We start from the raw sequence: 27,234 nt of genomic DNA on the forward strand, positions 1-27,234 counted from the left end.
ACTGCTTCCCCCCCCCCCAACCTTCGAAACAAATCCACACACACCTCAGCCTCACCATGACTCAGCCATCTAGAGTTAATATTTCCTCAAATTTTCACACCTCAGCCCCACCATGACTGTCCCCCCCCCCCAACCTTCAAAACAAATCCACACCCTTGGACCTTAGCAAAAATATCCAAGGCCTCAGCTGAAAGCCCTTTGCCCTAAAAAGTGAGTGTTGCTCAAACTTGGTTAACATAAAAACTAAAAATATGAGGTGATCAAATTATCAAGATACAGAAGGCAACAATTGCACCAACTCCTAACCTTTGCCCACTTGTACGCTATAAATAGGGCATTAGCCGCAAGATCTAATGATAACCACACATGAAACCCAGACAACAATAAATGATTAGGTTACGTTATCAGAAGCCAAATTATAGAATCAACATGTTGCAATTAAATTACCAACGGACATGTTGAATCAACAGATGACTTTGATAGTGAAAAAGAATTAAGGTAAAATAATCAATATTGGTTTATTTATATACAAAGACACAAATAGAAACACTTAAGTCAACAATTAGAACAAATACATCAATAACAAAATGCACAAGCCATTTAACAATTCACCCAAGTTGGAAATCAGCAAAAAGACACTGCTCCTGAAATAGGGTTCCAAATATAGCGTACAAACATCTATTTCCCTTGTTTAATATGAAATTTACAGTTATTTTTCTAGTCAATTTTATGTAAATTGTTTATATTTTTATATCTATCAATGTGTAATTTTGTATAAATCATAATCCAATTGTTATTCCTTGTGTTTTTTTAAAATATTTTATTATGTAAATAGAATTTTAATGTTTGATCTAATGAATTTTATCTTATTTCTAGTTTTATAGGTCTCAACTTCATTTTAATGTTCTCAATTTTGTAATCTTTTTGTGCTTTTTTGTGTTTTTCGGTTTTGTATTTCCGAGTTTTAATGTATTCTCATGTAATTCAGCATTAATGTTGCCATTTCAGATTGATTAAAAAAAATATGAAATATGAAAATATGAAATGTCCGACGGGTCCGACTCAATTGGGCCGACTAGAGCCTCGGTCAAGGTCCTGGAATAAAAATACCTGTTGCCGTAAAAGGGGGGAGATTTTGTGGCTTGTTTTAAATGGTGCTTTTAGACCAATATTACAGATTCCGATTCAGATTCAATTTAATGGAAATATTAACATAAGTACATTTTCATTTAATATTTAAAATACTTTATATAAAAATACAATAAAATAAAATATGCAGTACAAAGATATAAAATAAAAGATAAAACACCCAAACACAATAAAAATGCCAACGCCAATATTTAGAATACTAGAAAAAGACTATAAAATATGCAGTACAATATTAAAATACAAGATAAAAAGAAAAACACAACAAACACCAAAACACTATAACAACGCCTAAAACTTCCAATTAGATAGTAAAAGTACTTATTATAGGCCAATTCACATGTATAATATTGGGTATTTTTGTCAGAGGATGACATCATGAATAAATTGGAACCCACATCCTCTCTTCCATTTGTTAAAGCTTCTCTTCCTTTATTGAATGTGAAGTAGCAAGTACATCAACATCCTGTATTAAATTATATATTGTAGAACAATCTGCTTTACTGTAGAAAGTAAAGCCTACTAACAATAAAGTAGACCACTAGAAGTGTGTCACATGCTTCATGAAAAACATCTGGTGTCGGTAGCGGATCCTGGAATGCAAAATAGAGGCAGCCCCAGGGAGGACTTTCATAGACGGAGGGTATTATAGAACACCGTTATGTAACCTATGAGCTGCGACCCAATGTATGGGTCGTGGAAAAATTGTTCCTGGTCATTATCTCTTCAGATCATGGAAATGTAATTAATACGACAACAAACTAAATCAAAATTACAGTAAATAAACGCACATAAGTTGGAATTCAAACTTAAGTAAACTGTATGCTAAAGTTTATCAACACCTTCCTGAAGAATCTTAATTATTTTAATGTGGGTAATGCTACTCATTGTATCTCTTTTATCAAAGTGTTATACAATCAGTGCTTACTTTTTGTAATATAGTCTTGATGACCGGACTGACCAAGAAAAATCTTGGCAGACTTATCAGGATTACACAAGTTGCCAGTAAGACTATTGGTATTGATGGTAAGGATATCACTCAATTATGTAAGGTTGCCATGATAAACAAACTCAGAGGAAAAACTAATGATGCAACACATCCTCTAAACAGTGGTATAACATTCAGTAGATCAGGCAGAATAATTCAAATTAGAGTAAAGACAGACAGACACAGAAATTCATTTCTACCTAGTGCTGTTAGGTTATATAATGAGGAATTTGTTATTTAAAGTCTGTCTGTGAGAGTGTTACCTTCTGTGTATATATACTATGAATATTGAATATCGTTGTTATACATGTATATTACCCAGGAAATAATTTCAAGTACGTGATAAATGATGAATAAAGATGAATCTGAAATCTGCATGAAAGTGTAGCATATGCATCAGTTTACTTTTTTAATGCGTGCATAGTTAATAGTTTCATTTTCAATAACATACTATCAAAAACCAAAATAGAAATATTGAACCCCAACAGTACTTCAGGTTTGACAAATTGAAAGTTTTAGTTTTGTTTATTTCAATGTGTTTGGCTTTCTGACAAAAATTCTGACATTTTCCTTGTCAATTAAATGTGCCTATTTGTTCTAATAACTCATATTTTTCTGGCAGCAAATTTAAAAATTTTTGTAGGAAAATGCACATTGGAATATTTGGTAACTTATGTGGTTGTTATGAGTTTATTTAAAGTTATATTAATTTCGTTTTTAAGGTATTTAAATTTATTTTGTGGGCGATATAAAGAATCATTTATGAAGCATATATTTTAATTGGCTGCCAAAAGAACCTAGTTAACATGGTTCTACTGATATCCGTTATCCCTCGCAACTATAAAACAACAGACATGGCTTATTGACTTAATCACTCAAAAAAATAATACCATCATGAAATTCAGGTGATAAATTTGGCCTTCGCGTCCAATGGATCGCTTCAATGTTTGACATTTAATTTGGGTTGTGGGCTAAAGACCACCTCAGTCGACTATGTTTGGGGCAAGGATAATAAAATTTATTATCTTTTTTTTTCCTCCATTTGTTTTTATAATTTTGAAAAATTTAGGGGGAGGGGGGCTGGGTACCCCCTTGAATCATCCGACACTTTGTGTACACCTTGATGGTGTTATTTATCTTTGTAATCCATTGTTATCATTGTTGACAATGTTGTGTGATTAGGTTTATATATATAGGAACAAGTGATAAGCCTATGACGTAATATCAAGCATATATTAAATTAGATATGTGCAAATCATCTGATTTGAACCGTAACAATCTTTCTGAATTGAGAACTTAGTGGCGTATCTAGGAGTCATGAAATGGGGAAGCTGATTGGTGGAGGATATAAAGGTGAAGTGGGTGGGCCCTCAATTATTAACTGAGGGGTGCTAGCTCACAAAATAAGGAGATGTGAGTTGATTTTTAATTCTCTTCGGACATTTTCAGTGGGAAGGTGCAAGTTTTTTGGTGGAGGGGGAGTGCACCCCGCACCCTGCCCTAGACACGCCACTGCTGAGAACATAGGCCTACCAGTAGATCGGATGTCAAACTACACCACATCTCAGGAGACTCTTGTGCTATCCACTTCTGTCGGTCCTGTAGTTAACTTTTACTTTTACTTATCTGTAATAAATAAATGGAAATGAAATGGAATTGATGAGAACACAAAAAAAATGTTTTCATAGACAAAAATTATTACACACATTCACCAACTTTATTAATACTCTTTCACTTTCAGAAAATAAACACTATTAATATTTAACAGATTACAGTATTTCTAGAGTTAATCATTATTCTGTAATCAATGCACAAGTACATTTAGGTTTCTATGATCGTAATATTATTATTGACACCTGTTTACACTAAAAAAAAAACAAGATCGTATTTGCCATGGTGATTAATTATTAACAATCTTAACTAATTGTACAATGATCATGGCACAGTTAATTATAACACACATATAGAGTACTGTACATATATTTTTTGTACACCCACCATTAATGTATTAACATTTTGACTTTCAAGTAACTGTAAATATATTTTAAAAACCCATTATACTAGCAAGTTTTTTTGGGGGGGGGGGGGGCCACAATCAAAATGACAATATCTCTGATTAGAGCATATATGGGTATGGTCGGGGACGTGCAATATCTGTAGGAAGTGGTCCAGGAGGGCGAAGGCTAATTTAATCGATTTTGGAGTCTACTAGTACGTAAAAAATAAACTTTTCCTTCCACGAGGAATTGGGTTTTTTTTTCCCCTCTGGGATGGTGGGGGAGGGGGTACATATCCCCTTGGACCCCTTATAGCACCACCCCTGATGGGGACCCCAACACATATTTGTCTCACAAAACTTAGCGTGAACAGAGCTTTCAATTATTATTGGTAAATAAATAATCTGTTTATCAATCAACCATACAAAAATAATCTAATATATTGCAGATTAAATAACAACATCAGCTGGAATCCAATTATAACATCTATGGTGTTAAATCAAATTAAAGTTACACAATTCCAAAGAAAAAAGTTTCTCCAAATACATTTCCATTGTTATGTAGTGAAGTTACAGTACAAATAAAACATTACAGAAAGAGTACTCTTGGTTATATATTGCAAGTTATAAGATTATACAATGGCTATTTATTGGACCTTAGCAACAATATCCAAGGGGTGTGGCTTCATAGTTGAACACTGTACAAAAATAGGATACGGAAATTGCAAGGTTGAGAAGGTTACTTTTTCTTGGAACCATTTACATATCCACAATTTCCTTTATTCAATTCAAAAGAAAAATTTATTTACTTCCTTATGCAATCTTAATATTATTTATGGAAAATTATAATAAAAGGTTTAATCAAGTTTTTTTTCATATACTAAAAAATAAAGATTCAGAAAGGGGAGAAGGCAAATGCCCAAAAAGATTTGAAGCAAATCTTGTGTTGGGCCAGCCTAAATTTAAAAAAAAAATAGCGAAAAAGGACAGAAAAAGGAAACAGGACAAAACACAACACCAACAACATAAAATACATTAAAAAAAAAAAAAAGTAAATAAATAAATAAAAATATCAAATTAAGCAGAGAGAAGCTGCTTGAGGTTTAGTATAGTAAGATACCGTTATAGCACCTTAGTGATTTGCTATGTAAACAGAAGGCACTACCTATGGTTAAAGTTACAGTGATCATAGCTTGAAACAAGTTAACAGAGAAGAAAGGAAAGAAATTTAAAAAATCAATGTTTCTTATTCGTACTGAACTATTTTTTCGATAGCCTCCCTTATATTTCTTTTATGTGGCTAAGCACCCATGTAATTCTGCACTCATCTAAAGTATGTCTAGACATAAAAGAAAGGAATCAAATAATTTTTGTTATGGTTATGGAATCGCTGACTGATTTTGACATTTAAAAGTGAGGCAAAACTGCTCTTTTGGCTAGTATCAACACATCATATTTCAAGTCTCAAGGAAAAAAAAATTCTTGTCATTCCATGAAGCAACTAAGTGCTATATTTTCCACACTCAAAGGAGAAATTGATAAACATGTGTGGTATTATTAGAGGCCCCCTTAAGCCTATCACAGTCCAACCAGGCATGGATAGAGTAGTGGGAACAGGGGAATGTGCCCCCACCCCGTTTTGCCACTAAACTTTAAAATTTCAATGCATATCAATGTTATGTATTGAAATAAAATGCTACACACTATTTTTGTGCTGTATTGTTGTTTGAAAAATTCTGGATCCGCCCCAGCCAACTGTATAGATCTGTGACACTAAAATTAAAATTCAAGGTAACCAGAGAGATGTTTCCCTAGGTTCATCCTCTCCCTTTCCCTTCAACGATATTCCACTCATTTCAGTTAACTTGAATGCCAAAATAAATTGCACTCACAGTCAGCCTTCTAAATGAACAGAAACATTTGTTTTATGTGCGGAACTATTTCCACTGGTAAATATCACACAATTGCTCCTCAAACCCCCTCCCTAGACCTAAATTCCAGGTAGCTTTTCAAATGCAACTGAGCTACAGAATTAAAACAGAGAAAGAAAAAAATGCATGCTATACTAAACTTGGCAGAAAAAATAGTGTGTGCGGTGGAGTTTTAAATCTAGTCTACCGACCTCCAGATTGGTGAAACACACAAGTCCACTCATTGAAGTGGCTTCATGGAATCTTTTAGAAGATTAATCATTGTTATATCCGGGACTTTGTTGTTCATATACTATACACCTAACCTATCTACAATTCATACCCCAATAATTCATACAGTACCTACAATAGCAGGATTTAGAATACTACTAAGTTTTATGATCCTCTATGAATAGAATTTACCAACTTAAAAATAAACATTTTAAGCTGTCCTAGTTACAACTGCAGTGCTAAATATTTTGAGTACAAGTTGTTTTAAGTTGTCAATTGTATCTATTAAGTGGGACTGTACTACAGACGGTGTGTTATCACCAATGCAAAGTCAAAATGCCATTAAAATATCATTATTATTATTATTATTATTATTATTATTATTATTATACAACCCAAACAGAAGGATAATTACAACCACACAGAAAGCGGTATACAGCTTCCACAATCTAAAACCATCATAGAATGTTGTTGCATAGAAAGCTCTGTTGAAATCGTTAATATAAATGCATCACCACATGCATATTATTCATGTGCTGTGTAACGAAGTACTGTACATCAGTTGCAATTTTGACTGGCAAGATCAAGCAATTAATAACTATAGGCTTACATCAATCAAAACTTTACAAACCATGAAACTAAAATAATCATTTTAAACAATAATAGGCCCAACATCAGAAAAAATAAGATCTACTAGAATGATTATAATGGTATGTAATAATAACAACCAAAATTAACATTGATTGCAATAATAAAATAATGTAAATGAAATAACACAGATAACGAATGACAGCACAGGCAATTCTTGCGTGATGTGTGCACTCTTGCATGACCATGGTAGCAGTCGGTTGTGTACCAATACGCACCCATGCAACTACGCGTCATCTTAGCACTATGGTAACTCTAACTTAAGCACCTACTGATTGGTTGAAAGTACGGCTATCACATCCCAAAAATAGAAAAAAAAAAATTAATAATAAGGCCGTCATTGGAATGTATAAAAAAGTGCCCCCCACAGGAGATTACTATTATTATTATTATTTTTAATTCGCTCACAAAGAAATACTTATGTATTTGGTTGTTATACGTAATGACTAGGTGACTTACTCTTTCAGTGCAGTATGTAAGATAGGAATATTCTTGGTGTGAAATCACAGTAAGGATAACCCACAAAAAGTCGGAAGATCTTGGTGGTGAATTGTGCAGCTGTACACCAGGAGACAAACCCCCTACACAACTCTTTTCCCAAGAGTGTATGCACTGTATATATAAGCAAGCAATTATACTGTAGTAAAGCAAAACATGTATATGTTGGCCTACATTGCACATGATACATATTGAGAAAAATAAATATACTGCTTTTACACTGCACTCTTGTACGCTAATGTGAGCAATGCACATAGTGGTGACTCCTGGAACTTGCTGACGAGGGGTCCAAAACAAGGGGCCGAGTACAGCCTCGATCAGGGTCCCAGAATAAAAATCCTTTTGTAGGGTTCATGGGGAGAATCTTTATGGCTTAGTATGCACCAAAATTGTGATTTTAGACCACTGTATTAGGGGGTTGACAATCAAAATAATATTTTGGACAGGCAAATTAATAATAATAATAATAATAATAATAAATATTTTTTGCGTGACAACCTCGTTGTGGCGTCCTCTGCTAGCGCCACCACTGAATGTACGAGACATACTGCATGTGAACAACGATATACTGAACGTGCATGTGAGCAAATATAGCAATTGTATAAACCATATGTAAGTAGCAATATAAACACAATATACATATACAATACATTATATTGTATGTGAATATCTAGATATGCAGTGCAAATGTGTAATGAAGAAAAGTAGTGGAGACTGAAATGTGTAACTCTTAACAAAATATAAACAATAAACTGTGAATGTTAAATTATATAAATTATATGTATTACCAAAATTTCTGTGTAATATAGAAACAACTACAATTACTTGCAAAATATTAATACACAAAATTATACACCATTTTTTTTCTAGCTTCAAAAATTTACACAACCAAAATCATATTTTCTCGAAATTATTAGTTCCTAATCTTCAAAGCACTAATTTAATATTTACAATTATTAATATATATAAAGAAAAACTTTGATCAAATTGCTTTTTCCCCACTTTCGTCAAAGTGCATCACAACACTCCTGTTTGCGTTTTGAAAGTGTAAGTTTAATTGTACATATACTTTGCATTGTTGGTTTGCATTGTTTAAAGGTAATCTTATAATAATTATCATACACAGCAGACTAAGAATTTGGGCAACGTTTTTCTAGGCAGTAAAACATGTATACATACTAACCATAAGTAAAATAAAACCAAAGAAATATTATAAATTATAATTTTTTTGTAAAGTACCATATTCATAAAGTAAAGTTTATTATATAATTTTTATCATTGTTAGGGTGTGTAATTCGGTGCAATGCCCCATTTATGTGCTTTCAGTTTTAAGAGAATTGTACGAGTAGGAAATTCTTAATAAGTTTTTTTATTCTTATATTTGTGGAGGAGCATATAAAACTCACAGGGTTTAAATCTATTCCCAGTTTTGTGAGCAGGATTATACAAGCTTACCATATTCAAAATTTTGTGAGGAACATACAGGGGTGGGGGCACCCAATGGGTGAACCCTGGTCTCCAGTTCCCCCACCACCAGCTAGTGCCACTTCTGAAAGCATACTGTATTAAACTCACAGGATTTAGATCTATTCCCAGATTTCTGAGCATGTAAAATTTTACAAGCTTGGATAAAGCTTATATTCAAAAATTCTGAGGAACATATAGGGGTAAGGGATTAGCACTCCCCCCACTCCAGTGCTTAAATTTTTCCAACTCCCAGGTTTGTGCGAAGTACCAGTAAAAACAATCAAGATTTTGTTTGGAGAATGTAAACCTTCATTGGTCAAGATGTGCTTGTCCCATTTCCAGGCCGAATTATCTGAAACTTTCTCTGGATAACTTCAGCTTGAATGCAACTTGTTCCCTTCTCTAAAGCCTCGCCGTCAATAGTCAAAATTCCCCGATCTGGCTCCAACGATTCCAGGCGGAATGCTTGCGCAAACACAGTCCGTAAGTTATCTGACTGTGTGTGTGATGCATCTTCAAATGCAAGAAGCAGGGAAGCAATTGAAGCTCTTGAAAGTGGTGACATTACATACTGTATCGAAATGACGCCCTCGTCCGATTTACGACCAGGCCACATATAAGCATCCTGGCTAATGTGAGAGGTATAGACAGCACAAAATCCTATAAACTCGCCCTCGATGGTGACCCAATTTGACGGCACTGGTTGGTCTAGTGGGCTTAGCAGTGTTTTATTAGAATTGTTTGTTGAGGAATTGTCAGTGGTGTCTTTGATGTTTGGCTGATGTTTGACTGAATTTGTACTATCACTAACATTGCTCATTTCTACATCATTTACATCATGTTCTTCAACGAAGTTGTGGAGCGTGTTGGAGTTTGAGCACTGGTTCGGGAATGAAGATGGAAATGAAGGTGAAGTACCTATTGGCCTGATATTTATTAGTCGGGGTTCGGAATCAAGCACCGGTAAACTCTTACTGCAAGTACGCCCGAGATTCGTCTGCCTACTGAGATCCTTTTCGACTTGTTGTAGCGGCTTGCTAAAGTGCTCCTCATAACGGGAGGTATCCTCAACCGGGAGGTAAGACAAACGTCCCTGGTACCGTCGTAAGCAAATGGTCCGCACTATAGCACCAAGCAAGAATCGTACTGCACCAAAGGAGCGAAAGCGTTCGCTTTCGATGTCTATGTCCGAGATCATAGCCCATGATATGCAGAGGAATGAATACATACTAACTGAGGGCGTTTGTACTTTTACTAAATCCATCGGTTGTTTACCACCTTTCGCAATAGTGAAGGCCGAATGTAAAACAGCGTTCTTGCGGTAAGAATCCCTGAATGGCAAAAAATAAAAAATAAAATTATTGTAATAAAATTATTACCACTATTATTAGAATAATAAATAAAAGTTACCATTCAAAGTCCATGTTATTGTTTAAATAATAAGAGTCCAAAATTCAAATAAAAGTTATACTAACTAAACTATACTAAATTTTTGTTCCAAATTTTAAAAATCACAGATGTTCTTTTAACTTCATTGTACAATAAAAATGTATAACACTGCTATTATTAACAGATGTTAAATCATACCATTTTAATTAAAACAATGAATGGCTCATCTATTAACGAATGTATGATTACCAAACTTCCAATGAGACTCATTAAATCAACTCAGTCTTTAAGTGAGAAAAACCTCTAATTGATTACCAGCCAATTTTAAATATTAGTGTCTATCGAACTATGCAAAGAATAATACCGGTATGAAAGGTAGTATTTTAGGCTTGCCATCCCAAAAATGGCATCAGTGACCAATAAAACGAAAAAATTGTCATTTTAATTCTTATTCTCCACATTATAAAGCTTTAAAATGACGGGTCACTTACTGGAATCGACTTATTATTGTCAATACAGTAGTAAGCTGGTTTTGGGATGGCAATTTATCTGTTATTATCAAGGTACAGTTTGAAGCTTTAAATTTGTGTGATGATGTAATGGATTCACTCATCTGTGGTCTTCCTACGTTGTCTACACAATGTAGAGTCAAGTCAAACCGTGTCCTAAAATCCAGGCTACAAGAACTTAACGTTCTCGCATGCGCTGGTAGGATTTCTTAGTGACGTCATTACATTCTACGTCTCTAGTACACATCGAGTGCCCGCTATTTCGTTTCTACTTACTGTTCTGCTGAAAGTACACATGCTGCTAGAGCGTTGCCCGAGCCGCCCGGTACAACACCAATTGGAATCTTCAAAGCCTCGTGACGGTCCTTACGAGCCATCAGACCATTTAAAACCTGCAATTTTAGAGTATAAACTAACGATTAAATCTAAAATATTTGCGATAGAACATAATATACTGTGTTTCGTTGCATTTGTACTGTAAGCTGTAGGGAGTGCTTATGTTACTACAAGTGATAAGCCTACCATTCCAGGGTTGGTTTCATTCTTCAAACATGAATGGGTTCGGTACCACACATTTTAAATACATACTGTATGTGTCAGGTATGTGTTTTTCTTATGTAATATCTTATACTGTATGCCTACTAATAGCATAATCAGAGAAAACTCTCAAAAAATGCTTATTAAATGCTTTAAAATAAAAGCCTTAAATAAGTTATGAACTTCAAATGTAGTCGATTGTGTCTAATTTTAATGAAAAGGGTCGTCATGCCCTTCTTTTTTTTATTCCCGGATTTATGTAGTATACAGAATATTTACAATAACAGAGTTCCATTTTAAATTCCAGAGTTAAATACAGTACAGTATTACAAAGTCATTGACAGTGAATACAACCTTGTAAACAAGCTTTATTAAATCAAAACCTGGACAGATGAAATTGGAGCAAGTGGCTACAGAATACATGGACAAACATTGGACATAAAGGGACGAGCAGACTGCCAAATTCTGCTTTTGTTAGTGATAGAATCCTGCTGGATTAGATAGGACAATAGAGAAACTTTGACTTCGGGATTGCTGTGATCTTTTGCACTGAAAGCTGTTTTGAGTGTTGTGGCGTTATCAAGGAGCCCCAGTTTTTTGTTCAGCTTAACTCAAGGGTGTCACCATTGTTCGACTTGTTTTCACAGATGAATGTGCAGTCAACCACGACCAGTGACACAAGGTGAAATAAAATATCCGTCTACTTTTTAAGCTTTTCTTCGAATAATCAATCAATGCTGTAGCCAGCTATTGGGACAGTCCCACACAATTTTTCTAATGGGTTCACAAATGATAGGTCCACATTTTCCAAAATGGATCCAAATTATGCAATTTTATGCATAAAATGAGTCCAATTTTTAAAAAGTAGGTCCAGATTTCTCATATTTAGCATAAAATGGGTTAAAAATCTAGGAAAATGGGTCTAGATTTTTTATATTTCTGTGTAAAATGGGTTAACATTTAAGGAAATGGGTCCACATTATTTTAATTTACGCCTAAAGTGGGTCCACCCCGACATTGTCTCGCACTGTTTGAAAATCCTGGCTACGGCGGCGTTATATAAGTTGTTTTTAAATTGTCATAAAAATATATCCAAGTTTGTTGCCTGATAAAACATTGGATCCTAGAAGTTACAAGAAAATCTTAAATCATCAGATTTCATGATCATTTTCCTCCCACCCCGTCAGACAGGCCTGGACCCTCTGTCGTTTGACGCAACGAGGAGGTCATTGGATCAAAATTTAAAACAAATTATTATATTATACAGCTTCACTCCCTGATTGTTTTGTTTCACAGGACAGTATCTAGTCTGATCAATTTATTTAAAAAAATTTGATTATTGCATTGGCATTATGAATTTAGTATAAACTGGCTACTCTTCATGAAAGGCATAAATCACATGAACAACATGTAGATGACATAGCTTTAAGGGAAAGCATACAGTACGTCTATCATCAACATAAACAAATTATCATCCAAGGAAAGCATACAGCTTACAATGAGGTATTGTGCAAATTTACAGTACACTGATGATTGACACCACATAAAAAACATCATTTATGAAAACTAATTAACTCAGAAACGATCAATAATGTGTACAATCGAAAATGTACCAGCATTTAGATATCAATAGGGCACATGACCATGAAGAGGTCATATTGTACACCATAAAGTACCAAGGTTTTGCTAATAGTGACATGTTAGTTTCATTTGTGGCAGGTGATCAGGTAATAGTGATTGATGCATGTAGAAAATACAAGATCAAATAATAAATAATATACCGTATTAATATAAAATATCAAGACGACACAAACATATGAAATGTTTTGCATGATTAAACTACATAATTGAAGTTTGCTCACATCAGTGTCATCGGGGCTTCTCCTACAGGTGGACTGTCCTTCTCTTGACAAATGAGCCATGCCTAACTCAGACCCAATATAAGTTAAGTCAATATGGTGTCCATTATTTCAGTATATAATATATTCAATTACACAGTTTGATTGAATATATTTTTTTTATCTTAGACAATTAACAATAACAATCTCAAACAATATCTATAATTCATATTACTGTATTCTAGAATTTTACATAATTGGTTAGTAAGTAGGTTTAATTGAGAAAACCAATTGTTATCCATGGTGGCCATACAGTATTAATGACATGACATTTAACCTAGGTCAAAGGGTCATGATGATTATATGTAATGTAAAGTTTTAATTTTGGTCCTTTATCTCCACCGGTACAAATAAAAATACTGTATACAAGTTGTATGCATTATGTTGTGGGAAAGCAGAATCAATTAAATTGCATTGTACTGTCATTCAGGCTTTTTCTTTGGCATGAAGCCAGCCAATATTTACATTACGTTAAAAACATAACTACCAGGAAATACCAGAATGTACAGTGCTATATTTTTGGTTCCAAGTAAAGTACAAGGCCACTATGATGAGTTGGATCTGGCTTACTGCCACTGTGGCAGGGTTCCAGCTGGAAATAGGGTATGTGGCAATGGGCCAGGTGACAGAATGCCAAAATGCAAATGACAATCCATTGTTTTTAATACGCATGTGATTTTGTAATATGTAATTGTGTATTTTACTAAGGATATGGTATTACACAACATATGTGAAGGAGTTGTCAACTGGAAAGAAAATATAAGAGATTTCCATTTCATTTTACTTCATTTCCGTTTAATTGTCATGCATATTATACCTGCCAATTTTGCTGGCGTCCGATGCGCGGGACAGAAAAAAAAAAAATGAAATTTGTATATACAGTAGCGCCCTCTATGTAAAAATCAGGAAATAGACCATCCTCTGTTATTTAAAAAAAATGTAGTGACCAATTGCTAACTGATTATATTTGTCAGTCGGTAAAGCTTCGTTAAATTGAAATGGCCTGTATTCACATATTTTAATGCAAATTCACATTTTTCTGAATTTTAGGGTATAATTAGACTATAACTTTTTTTAAAAATGTTTATGATGCACAAGATACAACAACGTAGACGTGAAACGTAAAAAGTGGATGCTCATGTGTGGGACTCATGCATTATGCATTGTAATTTTTGCGGATATCGGTGCTTGATGGCATTTGTAGCACTGAATAAAATTGAATTAAAACTAAAGCAACATTACTCTCGTATTGTTTTTCATTGGCATTTAGAACCTGCATGACAGCAGGATAAAATGTTTATTTTTATGGGTAATGGTGGAACAATAACATCTGCTTCTACAACTACCCCAAATAAAATATATTACACACAAGGACAAGTCGAGTGTTGCAATTACAGCATATACCGTAGTTTGTTTGCTTCGCTATTTAAGAAAATGTATATAGAAGAGCTCTGTTTTATTCCAGTTATTTGTGGTGCATACGTCAATACAAATAATAAAACCAAAAAAGAGTTAAGAAACAATCAAATATGGTATGGTAACTTTGCGTGCCATAAATGGCAATGGGATAGCTTACCTCATAGACTAGGCCATCACCTGATATGATTACGATGCCATTGTAGGAATTTAAATCTTCTAACTCTTCAACCATCTTTTTTGCATGGAACTGACGTTCTGTAAAACAATGCAAAACCTATTTACACTGCTCATTACAGATGTCATTAAAAATCAGTCTTGAAAACAGGGGCGGTGCCAGCCAGTGGACCAGTTAGGTCCGGACCAAGCCATGGGGGCACCTGACCCAGCTGTTGGTAGTCGTGGTAATAACATTTTCTAATCCAAGAACAACCGTCCTGAGTGTGCCATTTTTGGGCATTTACAGGTTAAATAAACTAAATTTTCTCCCATTTAGCCCCAGCCAACTTTAAAAATAATAACCAGCCAATTAAGGAGTCTCATAGGAACTAATAAGTCTGATAATTGGCAATACAGTAATAATAATTAATGAGAAGCTGTAGTAAGTTATAGTATCAACACTGTACACTGAACTATTAGCAACTGAAATATTGAATTATCTAAGTTTATCCAAGTCTATCAGCTCAACATGTCAGTAGGCGAATAATCTCATCTAGTGAGGTATCTGGGTCAAGCATAACTCACTTTAATAGTCAAGCAAAGTTTTCAATAATCTTTTCAATTACCTTTGGATGCAAAAGATTAACCTTCAAGTGTACATATGAATTAAAAACTGACCTGAACTATTTTCAAGTTTTGTTCAGTGCCATACTTTTTGCTTGTTCTATTTCTATTTGTTTTTTTTTTTTTCAAATTATTCTCTTCAATTTGAAAGGATTCTAGAAAATATAAATTACTGATTCCAAATATTTAAAAGTTTTAAGAGATATCTAAAAAAAAAAAGAAGTTATGTGATATAAACTCTGTTTTCGTTTTCGATTGTTAACTGTATACTGTACACACAGGTATACTGTACAATAAATTGTATTCAGTTGAACTACAGTTTTTAAATAAAAGTTGTTTATATATAGTTATATAAATAACCCTTGTTGACTTACTTACACAAAGATCACCTTGATTATATTTATATGTATTAATGCTTGTGGTACACCATGTGTACATACTGTATATAAGCATGTATTAAGGTTCTTTAATGTTTTTAATCATTTTTGTATAACAATCTTGAATATAATGTAATAAAATATAAACAAGATAAATACTGTATTTCCTAATGTCTCACCTGTTATAACAAGTTCATATTTTATATCAGCTTCATCGAAAAGCGGAGCCACCTTCTTGTGGAAAATTGGTTCAGCTCTGCGCGTCCCACTGTATGGATTCACAAACACGAGCATTTTACGTGGTCTGGGAACCGACAAGTTCTCGACATCTGAAACGAAACAATATTTCCAAAATTTATCTTAAACTGCTTATTTTTTAACCTCTTAAAACCAAGTAATAGAAATGATAACCCCAGAAATGTGCTGCAGTCCTGATATGAGGGTTCCAAACCAAAAGGCCGACAAGAGCTCAGCCAGGGTCCGAGCATAAAAAAATCCTATGTAGGGTAGTTACTGTAGACAACTATATTAGGGATTGGCAATCAAAATAACATTATTTGGATTTAATAAGCAAATATTTTTGGTCTGACGACGTAGTTGTGGCATTTGTGTCGGACGACAGGGGATCTAGTCCTGTCTGTTGAGGTGAAATTTGTACCTTTGTCTGCCAGCTAGAGGCAGCAATTACTAATACCAAAGAGTATAGAACAAGAGAGCAAAGTCCCGACGTAAAAACGTCACGCCTGTGTAGGACGCCCACTAACGGTTGTATGTTCTTTTTATTATCCAGTGCAGCGCTGCACAGCGCGGTAGAAGCTATAAACTCAGTAAGCAGAAAACAAAAGTACAGTATCTTGTGGAGAACAGATAAACAGACAAACCGACCGTGCGCGGTGGAGTACTGGGTAATAAAAAACATTTAGTTAGTTGGCGTCCTACACTAGCTGCGTAGGGCGTATCGTTTTTTTACGCTCTCAATGAGCATTGTTGGCTCTCTTGTTCTATTTATACTCTTTGCTAATACCATCTCTATAATAATTTCCAGTGATCAAATTAATACTTAATGTACAGTACAATTTGTTTCCACGCCTTTTGTTTTCGTATCCAAAAATCCACTTAAAAGATTTACATTTTTTTTCTATCAGGGTATGTTCTCCATTGTATTGTAAGACAATGGATGAACTTCAACCTATTGAAAGCTTCTGTCATTGGCAGGATATAATTACCAGTACTTATTTCATAATTTCATTTTCAATAGTTCATCATTTTTCATAAACAGAGTAAGTAAACAGCCACAATATCTTTGTAAATACATTATATGTTTAGGTTCACAATCTGAACTTTCACCTCAAACAATGCTCTCAATACGACCAACTTTCAGCTTCAATAAACAACCTGTCACCAGTTGATAAAAGAAATGTAAAAACAATGGCAAAGTTTGACAAATATATGCGTTGGTAAGAGTCGCACCCTAATAATACAATACAATATTGGATAAACAGCGCTATTCCAACAACTGCTTTTGGCACCAGTATTACTTGGTCCGTCAGTTGATGTCTCTGTTTTTCCTTATGTTACATTAGCAGGGGTGGATTTAGGGGGGGGGGGGCGCTAATTTTTTTTGTGTTTTTTTGTTGAGATAATTGAATGGATAGTCAATTCCATAGAAAGGCTGATTCTATGTCACATCGCGCAATGGATAGCTACAAAGAAAGTTTAAGTATTTAAAGTAAAAGTAGGCATATCGCTTCTAAATATAGATGCTTTTCTTTCTTGTAAGATGCCCTATAAGAGCTTTTAAGGGCGTACCATTTCAAAAAATCTTCCTATTTTGTGAGGGGACCCCCACCCCCCTCGGTGCTTCGTACCTCGGCTGGTTGTCCATCTTTACTTTGGCGCGCCCCCCTCCCTTTTGCTAAATCCTGTATCCGCCCCTGATTAGCATCAACTAGGGTGGCAAAATTGTCAAGCTAAATTGAATAGAAAGCTCACCATATGTAGGCCTATACAAAAACAACAACAGGCATTAAATGACTCCTGCAGTTTACATTAAGTTGAAAGCAGTGAAAACCGAAAGGTCCACTGATTAATCTCAGATAAGAAAGTATAATACATACTCCAAGTATTGAAATACACGCCATCGTGTTGGGATTCAATATTTCGACATTAATTATGTCATCATCAGGAATGAAAGCAGTGTTTTATGGTGTTAAATGTTTTATAGTCAATAAACAAAACTTAATAGGAGGAATTTCAAAGCTTGTATACATCATCCATACTCTCTATAGTATAGTATAGTCTTGCTCTTTCAAACATTTTAATTAATTGTCTTAATGAAACGTTCAAGCTTGTTTGGTTGGAGAATTTCACGCAATGACAAACCCTACATTTTACAAATAAACAAACTGAGAAATTGTAAAATGGCAATCAGAGACAACTGAAGGGAAAGGAAGGGATGTCAGTCGTCAAAAAAATTGGCAACATCTTACAAATAAACAAACTGAGAAATTGTAAAATGGCAATCAGTGACAACTGAAGGGAAAGGAAGGGATGTCAGTCGTCAAAAAAATTGGCAACATCTTACAATAAACAAACTGAGAAATTGTAAAATGGCAATCAGTGACAACTGAAGGGAAAGGAAGGGATGTCAGTTGTTCAAAAACGCAATTGGCAAACCTGTTGGAATTGAAAATGATACTGTGCCATACAGGTAGGCTTGGCTGGAATTTTTTCAAGAAGCCAAGCCAGACAGGTATCACTGTACATGTACTGAAGTGAAAACAAAAGTAATTACTGTGAAAACTGAAAACCACTGGGCCGACAGGGACAAAAAAGTAATTAACATTACTGCGCTTGTATCCACCACAGAACAATGCTTTGTGGCAAGATTAGTAAGATGAAACCTGTATTTTTGGTTAAAATAAAAATCATGTGTTTTCAGTGGCTCTCGATGGCAATTAATAGCTTTGCCAGGTTTTGTGAATTGTCGGAGGTGAAGAATAAACATCACATGACTAGCGAACCTGTCATCGTAGATATACAACAAGGTGTACTTTGATAATTGTTATAATAAAAAGAAATGAGGCTTACAGTACTTTACAATAGGCAAAACCAAATACTCAAATATTGATGTGGAGTATTGTTTTATTTTCCAATCCAACAGTGATATAGGCTACTGTATCACAAGTTCACAACTTATACAGTAGTACCGAGTCAAAAAAACAGTACAGTACTGTAGGCCTATATTGCAGTCACACATTCTGTAACAATACTAAATTAGATTTAAATACAGTAAATAATTTACTTAGTAGAATCAAATCAATATCTAATTTCTCATGAAAAATGTATTCATTAACGAAACCTGACAGAAGTCGTGACAATCTCATTTGGGTTGAAGAGCAAGAGGAAAATATTTATCAACAACTTAAAATTACTACCATTCTGTTTACAGTAAGTACCAGTATTGGCATATTCTACAGTCATAAAGGTACATTGTGACTGTTAAGTTAATTCAAATGTTACACATATATTTATAGGAGAACAATGAAAGCTTGGTTATATAAACATGCAGTAAGAATTACAGTGATTGACTTGCTAACTGTAAGATTCCGTTGTCAATCACTGCCATTGCCAGCTATTGGCACAGTTGCAACAGTCCAACACAATTTTTCTAATGGGTCCGCATTTAGAAAAAATGGGTCCAAATTATGAAATTTCATACATAAAATGGGTCACTTTTTGAAAAATGAGCCTGATTTCTTATATTTAGAATAAATTTGTTGAAGTTTTAAGAAAATCAGTAAAGACTTATATTTTTGGGTAAAATGGTTTAAGACAATGATGGTCCACATTTTTTAAATTTACGCGTAAAGTGGGTCCACTCTGACATTGTTTCGCACTGTTTGAAAATCTTGGCTACGGCATTTGTTGTCAATGTCAGATGAACAAACAAAAGCAATTATTTTAATAAGATACCTGTAGGGTAATAATAAAAATTGATACTATGATCAATGACATATACTGTAGTTGGCAGCAGTCCAAAGCTTTTGTACTTCACTGTGTACCTGCTGTTACCTGGCTAATAATATTTCATAACACATTCAGGTGTAGGTACACATTTGTCAATTGTATCATGCTTTAATAAATCTATGTGTAATAATATTGAAGCTTACTATATTGTACACATATTTTACTATAGTACAGTGTAAATTTAATCCAATGGAAATGGCAGTTTAACTGGATGGATGATAAATTATTTTCATCCTGCTCTTAAAACAGAGTAAGGTTATCTACAGTATACTCCTGTCACATTTTATTCAAAATTAATAAGCCTATTGTAGTATGCGTGCCCATATCCAAGGTCAATAAAGGTCAATTGACATAAACCTATGTTGATTATATATTTGCTTCTGTCGACTGACCTTCATACGAGCATGTGCAGTTCAAACTACAAATTGGATTTGCTGGGAGATATTGGAAGGCTCTTATATACTTCTAATCATGGACTGACTACTGACTCGGGTGATAAAAAAATAACCTACAGTTAGTAATTTAATATCTAATCTTTTAAAAATGAGACTATTTAATCACAAGACTACTGTAACATTTAGAAATTGGCTGCCAAATAGATTAAATTAGTTTCTTGTCCTACTTTATGTTAATGAAATAAGGGAGGAGGCCACCAGGTTTTTCAGACCATTTTTGTAACTAGAAAAAAATTTGATCTGCATAGATCACTATTTAATATTCTATTTAAATATTCTATGAAACATGCAAATCCATCATATTTCCTAAGAAGTGCCAGCAAAATAGCAAATGTTTATTTGTATCATTTGATAGACATTTTCAAGTGTTTCTACAGCCACAGCGACTTATTTCATCACAAAACTAGACGTCATATGTCAAGCGATGACTTGTGCAATTTGTTAATACTGCTACTGTATGCTGGGTTTTAATCACAAGACTAATTGTAACATTAGAAATTGGTTACCAGTTATTTAACATTGCATGCGAACACTTTCACTACTGTAAACAATTGAAAGTCTACAAGTTTCTGCACTATTTTAAAATTTCATTCTATGATATTTAAACTGTCAGATAAACCATCATTATGCTATGAATTTCATAATTTCTAATTATCATTATCAATATAAATTATTATTACTTTGAACTACTATTAAATATAATTTATTATTTTTAAAATTATTATCATGCTATATGCTAATATTAACACTAACAACGATGACAAAGATGACAACAACGGCAGCAATAGCAACGACAACAAATGGAACATACAGTAAAATTCTCTTTTTAATATGCAGTACTGTCATGTATAACCAGTAGTGCCATATTCAAATTAAAATTTTAATTAATTTGTAATGTGTGAATAAAACTAGGTTTATACAGTTAAAGCGCTTAATACAGTCTCTAGTTTTCTCCCCTGCTGTAAGGTAAGAGTCAATTTGTGTCTGCACTACCTAGTAAAACGATAACATAAGCTTGTGTCCACAACAGTAGCTGACAGGGGTCCGACAAGTCACTAATAATAATAGATCACTAATAGAGCGGGGCAATCATTAACATTATTTGGATAGGCAAATTAATATTTTTGATGATGGGGTTCAGGCCTATCCCACAGGGAAAATTTCCCAACTCCCCTAATCCCCACTAGACTCCCCTGCAAAGTAGATTGAAAAATAGACAAAGCTGAAGGTTAATCGAAGTTCCCTTAATAGCATTTTACTATTACTGGTATACTCAGAAACTAATCCATAATTAATCATAACAACTTAGAAAATTAATACCTGCAAATATTAATTAACATTTGGGACATTAAACACAACTGATCTCTATTAGCTTAAGTTGAGAATGTTATTCTTTAATGGGTACATTTTAAAGCTATAAAGGTAATGTTCTAAAGTACTGATATATTACCGTATGTATTCAAATAAACACGCCACTTTGATTAAACACCACTCTCTCCAGAGCTTCATTTGGAAATAAACGCCTCACTCAAAACCCTTCTCAACCATAAATGCACCAGGGCATTTATTCTAATATGGTAATTATTAATTTAAAAAAAATATATGCAGCAAAACAGAAATGTATTTAAATTAAAGTAAATGCTGCTTAGCATTTTACTTTAATCGTTAGTGATAAAAAAGAGATAGTAAGTATTACAAGTGTCATCTTTGATAACAAAGCTAAACAACAAAATGCATTTAAATTTTGATTCCTTGCATCCTGTGTTTGTCATCAAAATAAATACCACCATTCAAGGTCAAACAACAATACAGTACTATTAATATATTCAATATGGTAATTTGAAAGGAGGATATTAAATGACAGAAAATATTGTATTATTTCATCAGACTAGGCATAAGCATGGGACTAGGCCCCTAGGCCTAGTAAATCTCGTCCTAGGCCTACATGTATGTACTGTAGGGCACGGGTGCAAATGCCTAGCCTGCTCTTCTCTTATTAGGCCTACCTTCGTCGCCAAGTAATGTCGCACCACGTAGAATGTGTAAAATTGCTGTTCGCCACTTTTTGGCAATGGTTAGATTTTCCTCAAATGTTTCATGCTTATTAACCCTGAAGACAACCACCTGTTTTTGACGTACATCATTACATCGAGGATAGTGATATAAACAAAAGAAAGCGGTAGAAATGTCTTCGTTTTTTGGTCGTTTCTTGTTCAAAATAAAATCCCGATCTTCAAAACAATGACACCCAATAACATCCACAAATTCAATTGATACTTTTTTGTTAAGATTACTGTTCTGTCCCGTTCTTCTGCAATATTCTATACAGTTTTGATAAAGGTAAACATCACAAGGCGTGGATTTTCCTGGATAAATAGAAAATTCGTCTTTTAAAACCTCTTTCGCAGGCAAATTATTAGGAGCCATTATAAACCGTTCTCACGGTTTCCCTGATAAATCGTAAAATGTCTGCTCACACACACATGTCCGAATATAAATAAACAAAAAATTAGGTCACGAATGAAGGCGTCAGTTCTGTAAAATAGAGGGCGACGTATCATTAATATTCGATGACACGGTTGGTTGAGCCTATTTTTACACCAACTAGATTGCTATTGCATAATAAATGGAGTGCGCCCTCAGGATTGACTGCTAATACAAAACTTTGATTTGTAAAGCTGAGAGACAGAGATTTTGAGGTCGAAGTTAAGTTTGTTTATATCCTCCTTAAATAACAGGAGGTGCTTTTTTTTCGTAATGTAAAAGCAGCTCTCTACCCGTAGGACGAATGAGACTCGGTTTTGGTAATAAGCTCTTGCCACTTGGTCGTTAGTTACCTTAGCCCTTCGTTAGCCTAGCCCAGGCCCATGGGCATGGGCCCTCTCTAGGCAGTGGCCTGACAAGACCAGGTCACACTAACTAGGCCTAGGCCGTAGGCCCGAGACCTACTACTTTAAGGCCTAGCCTCGAACTCTGTCCTTGCATAAATGTACCATGGCTGGCCTGGCAAACAATGGGCGATAGCGAATTTCTCTTCAGTGAATTTTTTTAATGTGTAATACTGGGTCTGGGGATTTAATGAAAACAGAAAAAATTGTTAGATTTAATCATTTATACCGACTGCATCAAAAATTTGGGAAGTATTGATGCGAGGATAAAACAATTTTTTTTTTTTTTGTCACATCATTTATTTCAACTGCATAAAAAAGACAATGTAATTTTCTGACTGGAAATACATTTTATTTAAAAAAACAATATAATATTCTTGCCAAATATAAACAGTCGCTCCCTCATCGATAAAAAAAAGCAATATACTATTGTTCCAATTAAAATATTTTTTAAAAACCACCCACCTCCATCACTTCAAAAAATCTATGTGCCCTTAGTTCAGCCCATACTGTATAAAGTTTTTTCATTGGCATGGAAAATATTTAACAATTTGAGTGGAAAATCACTAGGAAAATGGGTGCGCGGAATCGTAATTGCTGTATAATTGCATTCGTTCAAAGCCTAATTTTCAACAAAATCTGCGGAAATGGGTCCTTATTTTCCGAAATGCTCAGACCGATTTCTAGGCCAATTTTTTTGCAGGGAGGATATATTCCCCGTGCAGGCCTTACCAACAGTCTGGTTTTAGCCTAAATTGTATCGTCAGCTTTCATCTAATAAAATTCATATATATTTATTTATCATCTGCGAAGTAGTGAACATACATAAAAAAAAAATTATAGAACCTAACCCCTATTAAGGGTTCAAACCCTCTTGTATGACCCCTTTGGTTGCAAATTCATTGAGCCACCTCTGGTCTACATCTAAAAATGTTTGAATGAATGCTAATGCATAATAACTGGTTGATTATATCATCATCTTTCATAACTGCAGCTTTTGATAATATCTCATTGGCTCATGCATAGCATTAAGTCACCTTTTAAATTGCACTCAACAAGTGGCATAACTACAATATAATAATGTCAACACCATTTCGCCTACAGTGCTTTGTTTACTCAAAAGTCTTATCCTGCCTTAGAGAGTGCTAAGCTGTTGAGGTCCTCTTGCTTACCCCAAGTACTTGTGTAAATATTTCTGCAGGCGAAACCAATACCCCAGCTGCTATCACTTACACATACACTTTTGTTAGTTGTTAGTTTTTTGCGCACTTATAGCCAATCATTACCAGTGTTAGAGTGTTTACATTTCAGTGATAGGTTCTTTTTTTGTTGTTATAGTTTCTGGAAATGGCTCGTGTTCACCAACAGGATCTGTACACAATGCAACTGCACTTTATCTTTGTAGAGTGGAAGATAACTGCTCCTTCCAATCGATGGTTGTGGAAAGGTGGATAAAAGGTTTTATTGGATGCTAATTACAGATATGTAAGTACAGTATGGCTACTTAATTAGCATGGCATCAGTGCATTTTATGGTGAATATTTTTTACTAAAAACTATTGCTAAAATGAAATGTAACTACTGTACAGTAATATTAATAATTATATGACTAATTTCATCCACTACAAACACTGCTCCAGGAATTCAACATAAAATGTACCTTAACCTAATGGAAGTACAATGTTAACCAAAGTTAGAACAGGACCCTTCCGATTTAAGATGAACGCAACACCACGACGTACGTGCAACGGATCATTTTTAATGACAATCCGTTCAAACTTCCACCGACACTTAGCAGACAGCGTCGGGTTGTTACAGGGAGCGGAGTTTGATTTGTCAGCCGACAGTCGAATGACGCAGGAAGCATCTGGCTGAAGGCTTCTTCGAGCCATGCTACCCAGTGGGGTACAGATCAAACATTCTCCCATTCGTTTACCCGCATTTTTTACATTTTAACGGTTTATTTGATTGTGTTTTCTTACACATTCTGCTTCTTTTCCTAAATCAAGAAAAAAAAAAACTTTATTTTATTTATTTTATAAAATAAATCCTGCTTTTATGAGAATGGAATACATTGAACAATTAAAAACGATGAAATACAAAATTACAAGATTTATAAAGTCAGTAAAGGCCCAAAAAAAACAGCAAACAGCTTTTAACTTTTTAGTTTTAAAAGCTTAACTTTCTTGTTACTGTATCACTACACTGAAAGAAATTTGATTTGTCAGCCGACAGTCTGTCTCTTATACACATCTAGATGTGTATAAGAGACAGATTCTAATATGGTAATTATTAATTGAGTGGAAGATAACTGCTCCTTCCAATCGATGGTTGTGGAAAGGTGGATAAAAGGTTTTATTGGATGCTAATTACAGATATGTAAGTACAGTATGGCTACTTAATTAGCATGGCATCAGTGCATTTTATGGTGAATATTTTTTACTAAAAACTATTGCTAAAATGAAATGTAACTACTGTACAGTAATATTAATAATTATATGACTAATTTCATCCACTACAAACACTGCTCCAGGAATTCAACATAAAATGTACCTTAACCTAATGGAAGTACAATGTTAACCAAAGTTAGAACAGGACCCTTCCGATTTAAGATGAACGCAACACCACGACGTACGTGCAACGGATCGTTTTTAATGACAATCCGTTCAGACTTCCACCGACACTTAGCAGACAGCGTCGGGTTGTTACAGGGAGCAGAGTTTGATTTGTCAGCCGACGGTCGTAGACGCAGGAAGCATTGGCTGAAAGCTTCTTCGAGCCCTGCTACCCAGTGGGGTACAGATCAAACATTCTCCCATTCGTTCCTGCATTTTTTACATTTTAAGGGTTTATTTGATTGTGTTTTCTTACACATTCTGTTTCTTTTCCTAAATCAAGAAAAAAAATACTTTTTATTTCATTTATTTTATAAAATAAATCCTGCTTTTATGTGAATGGAATACATTGAACAATTAAAAACGATGAAATACAAAATTACAAGATTTATAAAGTCCGTAAAGGCCCAAAAAAAAATAGCAAACATCTTTTAACTTTTTAGTTTTAAAAGCTTAAATTTCTTGTTACTGTTTCACTACACTGAAAGAAATTAAAACTTTTTCACTCAACACAATGTTTAATAATCATTGTTATAGTCTAGTTATGAACATCTTTCAGATTTACATGTTCCACTGTCAGTGTCCCTAAGTTATGATGAAAGAAGGTTTGAGGAAAAAAGCGAAGAAGGTGGAGTTGCAAAGGTAAAATTCGGAGGATATTTTAGTCATATACTTTTTTTGAATTTTTTTTTACTTAACCATAGATTTTTTTTCTGTTATTAATGTTGATGGTGGTGATGACATTTAACAAACAGTTTAGAATAATCATTGTATTCTTAGAAAACTAATTATCATTGATAAGGATAATATGGATGACCAGGGCAATGGCAATGATGATAATGACAATTGTTCATCTCTGCATTTTCACACCCTATGATTGTCTCGTAATGAGTGTAATTTTATCTAGGCTGTCTCATTACATCCAACTCAACAGCACTCCCACAAGATTCAAATTGCAAATTTATTTTAGAAAAAGTAACAACAAGAAAAAAAGTACATGACACTGCCTTCCTTAGATAGCCAAAAAGTTAAAAAAAAAAACAAACTGTCAAGTGGCTCTCCGTAAGTTAAAAATTAGTAACCAGAAAACAATTATTTTAACTTCTTAAATAGTTAATATATAGTTAATAGTTAATATGATATTCCTTTAGATACATTCACTCTTGCTAAATTCAAAATTTGATTCTAAGCCATTCAAATTCAAATTTTGGGATGAACATAAATACAAAGAAAGTGGAAACCTGCTATCCAAGGATTGTCAAAAAGTTGAAGAGGAAAACTGTCAAGTGACTCTCCAAACAGAATCCACGCGAAACTGAACATAATCAAATCAAAATATGAAATATGTGTTCAATAAATTCCTCTTGATAATTTTTTATTTTATATTACTTTCTCCTTATGAATAATGCTCCGAATTCATAATGTACATTTATCTGTTATTTATTTACGTATATC

General features: G+C 34.1%; 1 protein-coding gene across 9 annotated transcripts in view; it reads right to left on the reverse strand.

Moving 5' to 3' along the window:
• Nucleotides 1–8,514: 8,514 nt before the first annotated feature.
• The window catches only part of LOC117109729 (sphingosine kinase 1-like), a 39,634-nt gene continuing 20,914 nt past the window's right edge, over nt 8,515–27,234 (reverse strand). For 6 of the 9 annotated variants that reach the window (XM_033252122.1, XM_033252127.1, XM_033252121.1 and 3 more), the window contains exons 3-6: nt 15,973–16,122; nt 14,794–14,891; nt 11,059–11,174; nt 8,515–10,215 (exon numbers count right to left, since the gene is read on the reverse strand). In XM_033252122.1, the coding sequence (XP_033108013.1) occupies nt 9,201–10,215; nt 11,059–11,174; nt 14,794–14,891; nt 15,973–16,122 (1,379 nt within the window). In that variant the 3' untranslated portion in view covers nt 8,515–9,200. Of the gene's footprint in view, nt 10,216–11,058; nt 11,175–14,793; nt 14,892–15,972; nt 16,123–22,283; nt 22,774–27,234 lie in introns of those variants that run through there. The other 3 variants (XM_033252123.1, XM_033252128.1, XM_033252120.1) reach the window with 2 other exon arrangements.

The sequence above is a fragment of the Anneissia japonica genome, unplaced genomic scaffold (genome assembly GCF_011630105.1).
Source record: "Anneissia japonica isolate Jap-2015-1 unplaced genomic scaffold, ASM1163010v1 scaffold3782_len1007564_cov172, whole genome shotgun sequence".
Lineage (NCBI taxonomy): Eukaryota > Metazoa > Echinodermata > Crinoidea > Comatulida > Comatulidae > Anneissia > Anneissia japonica.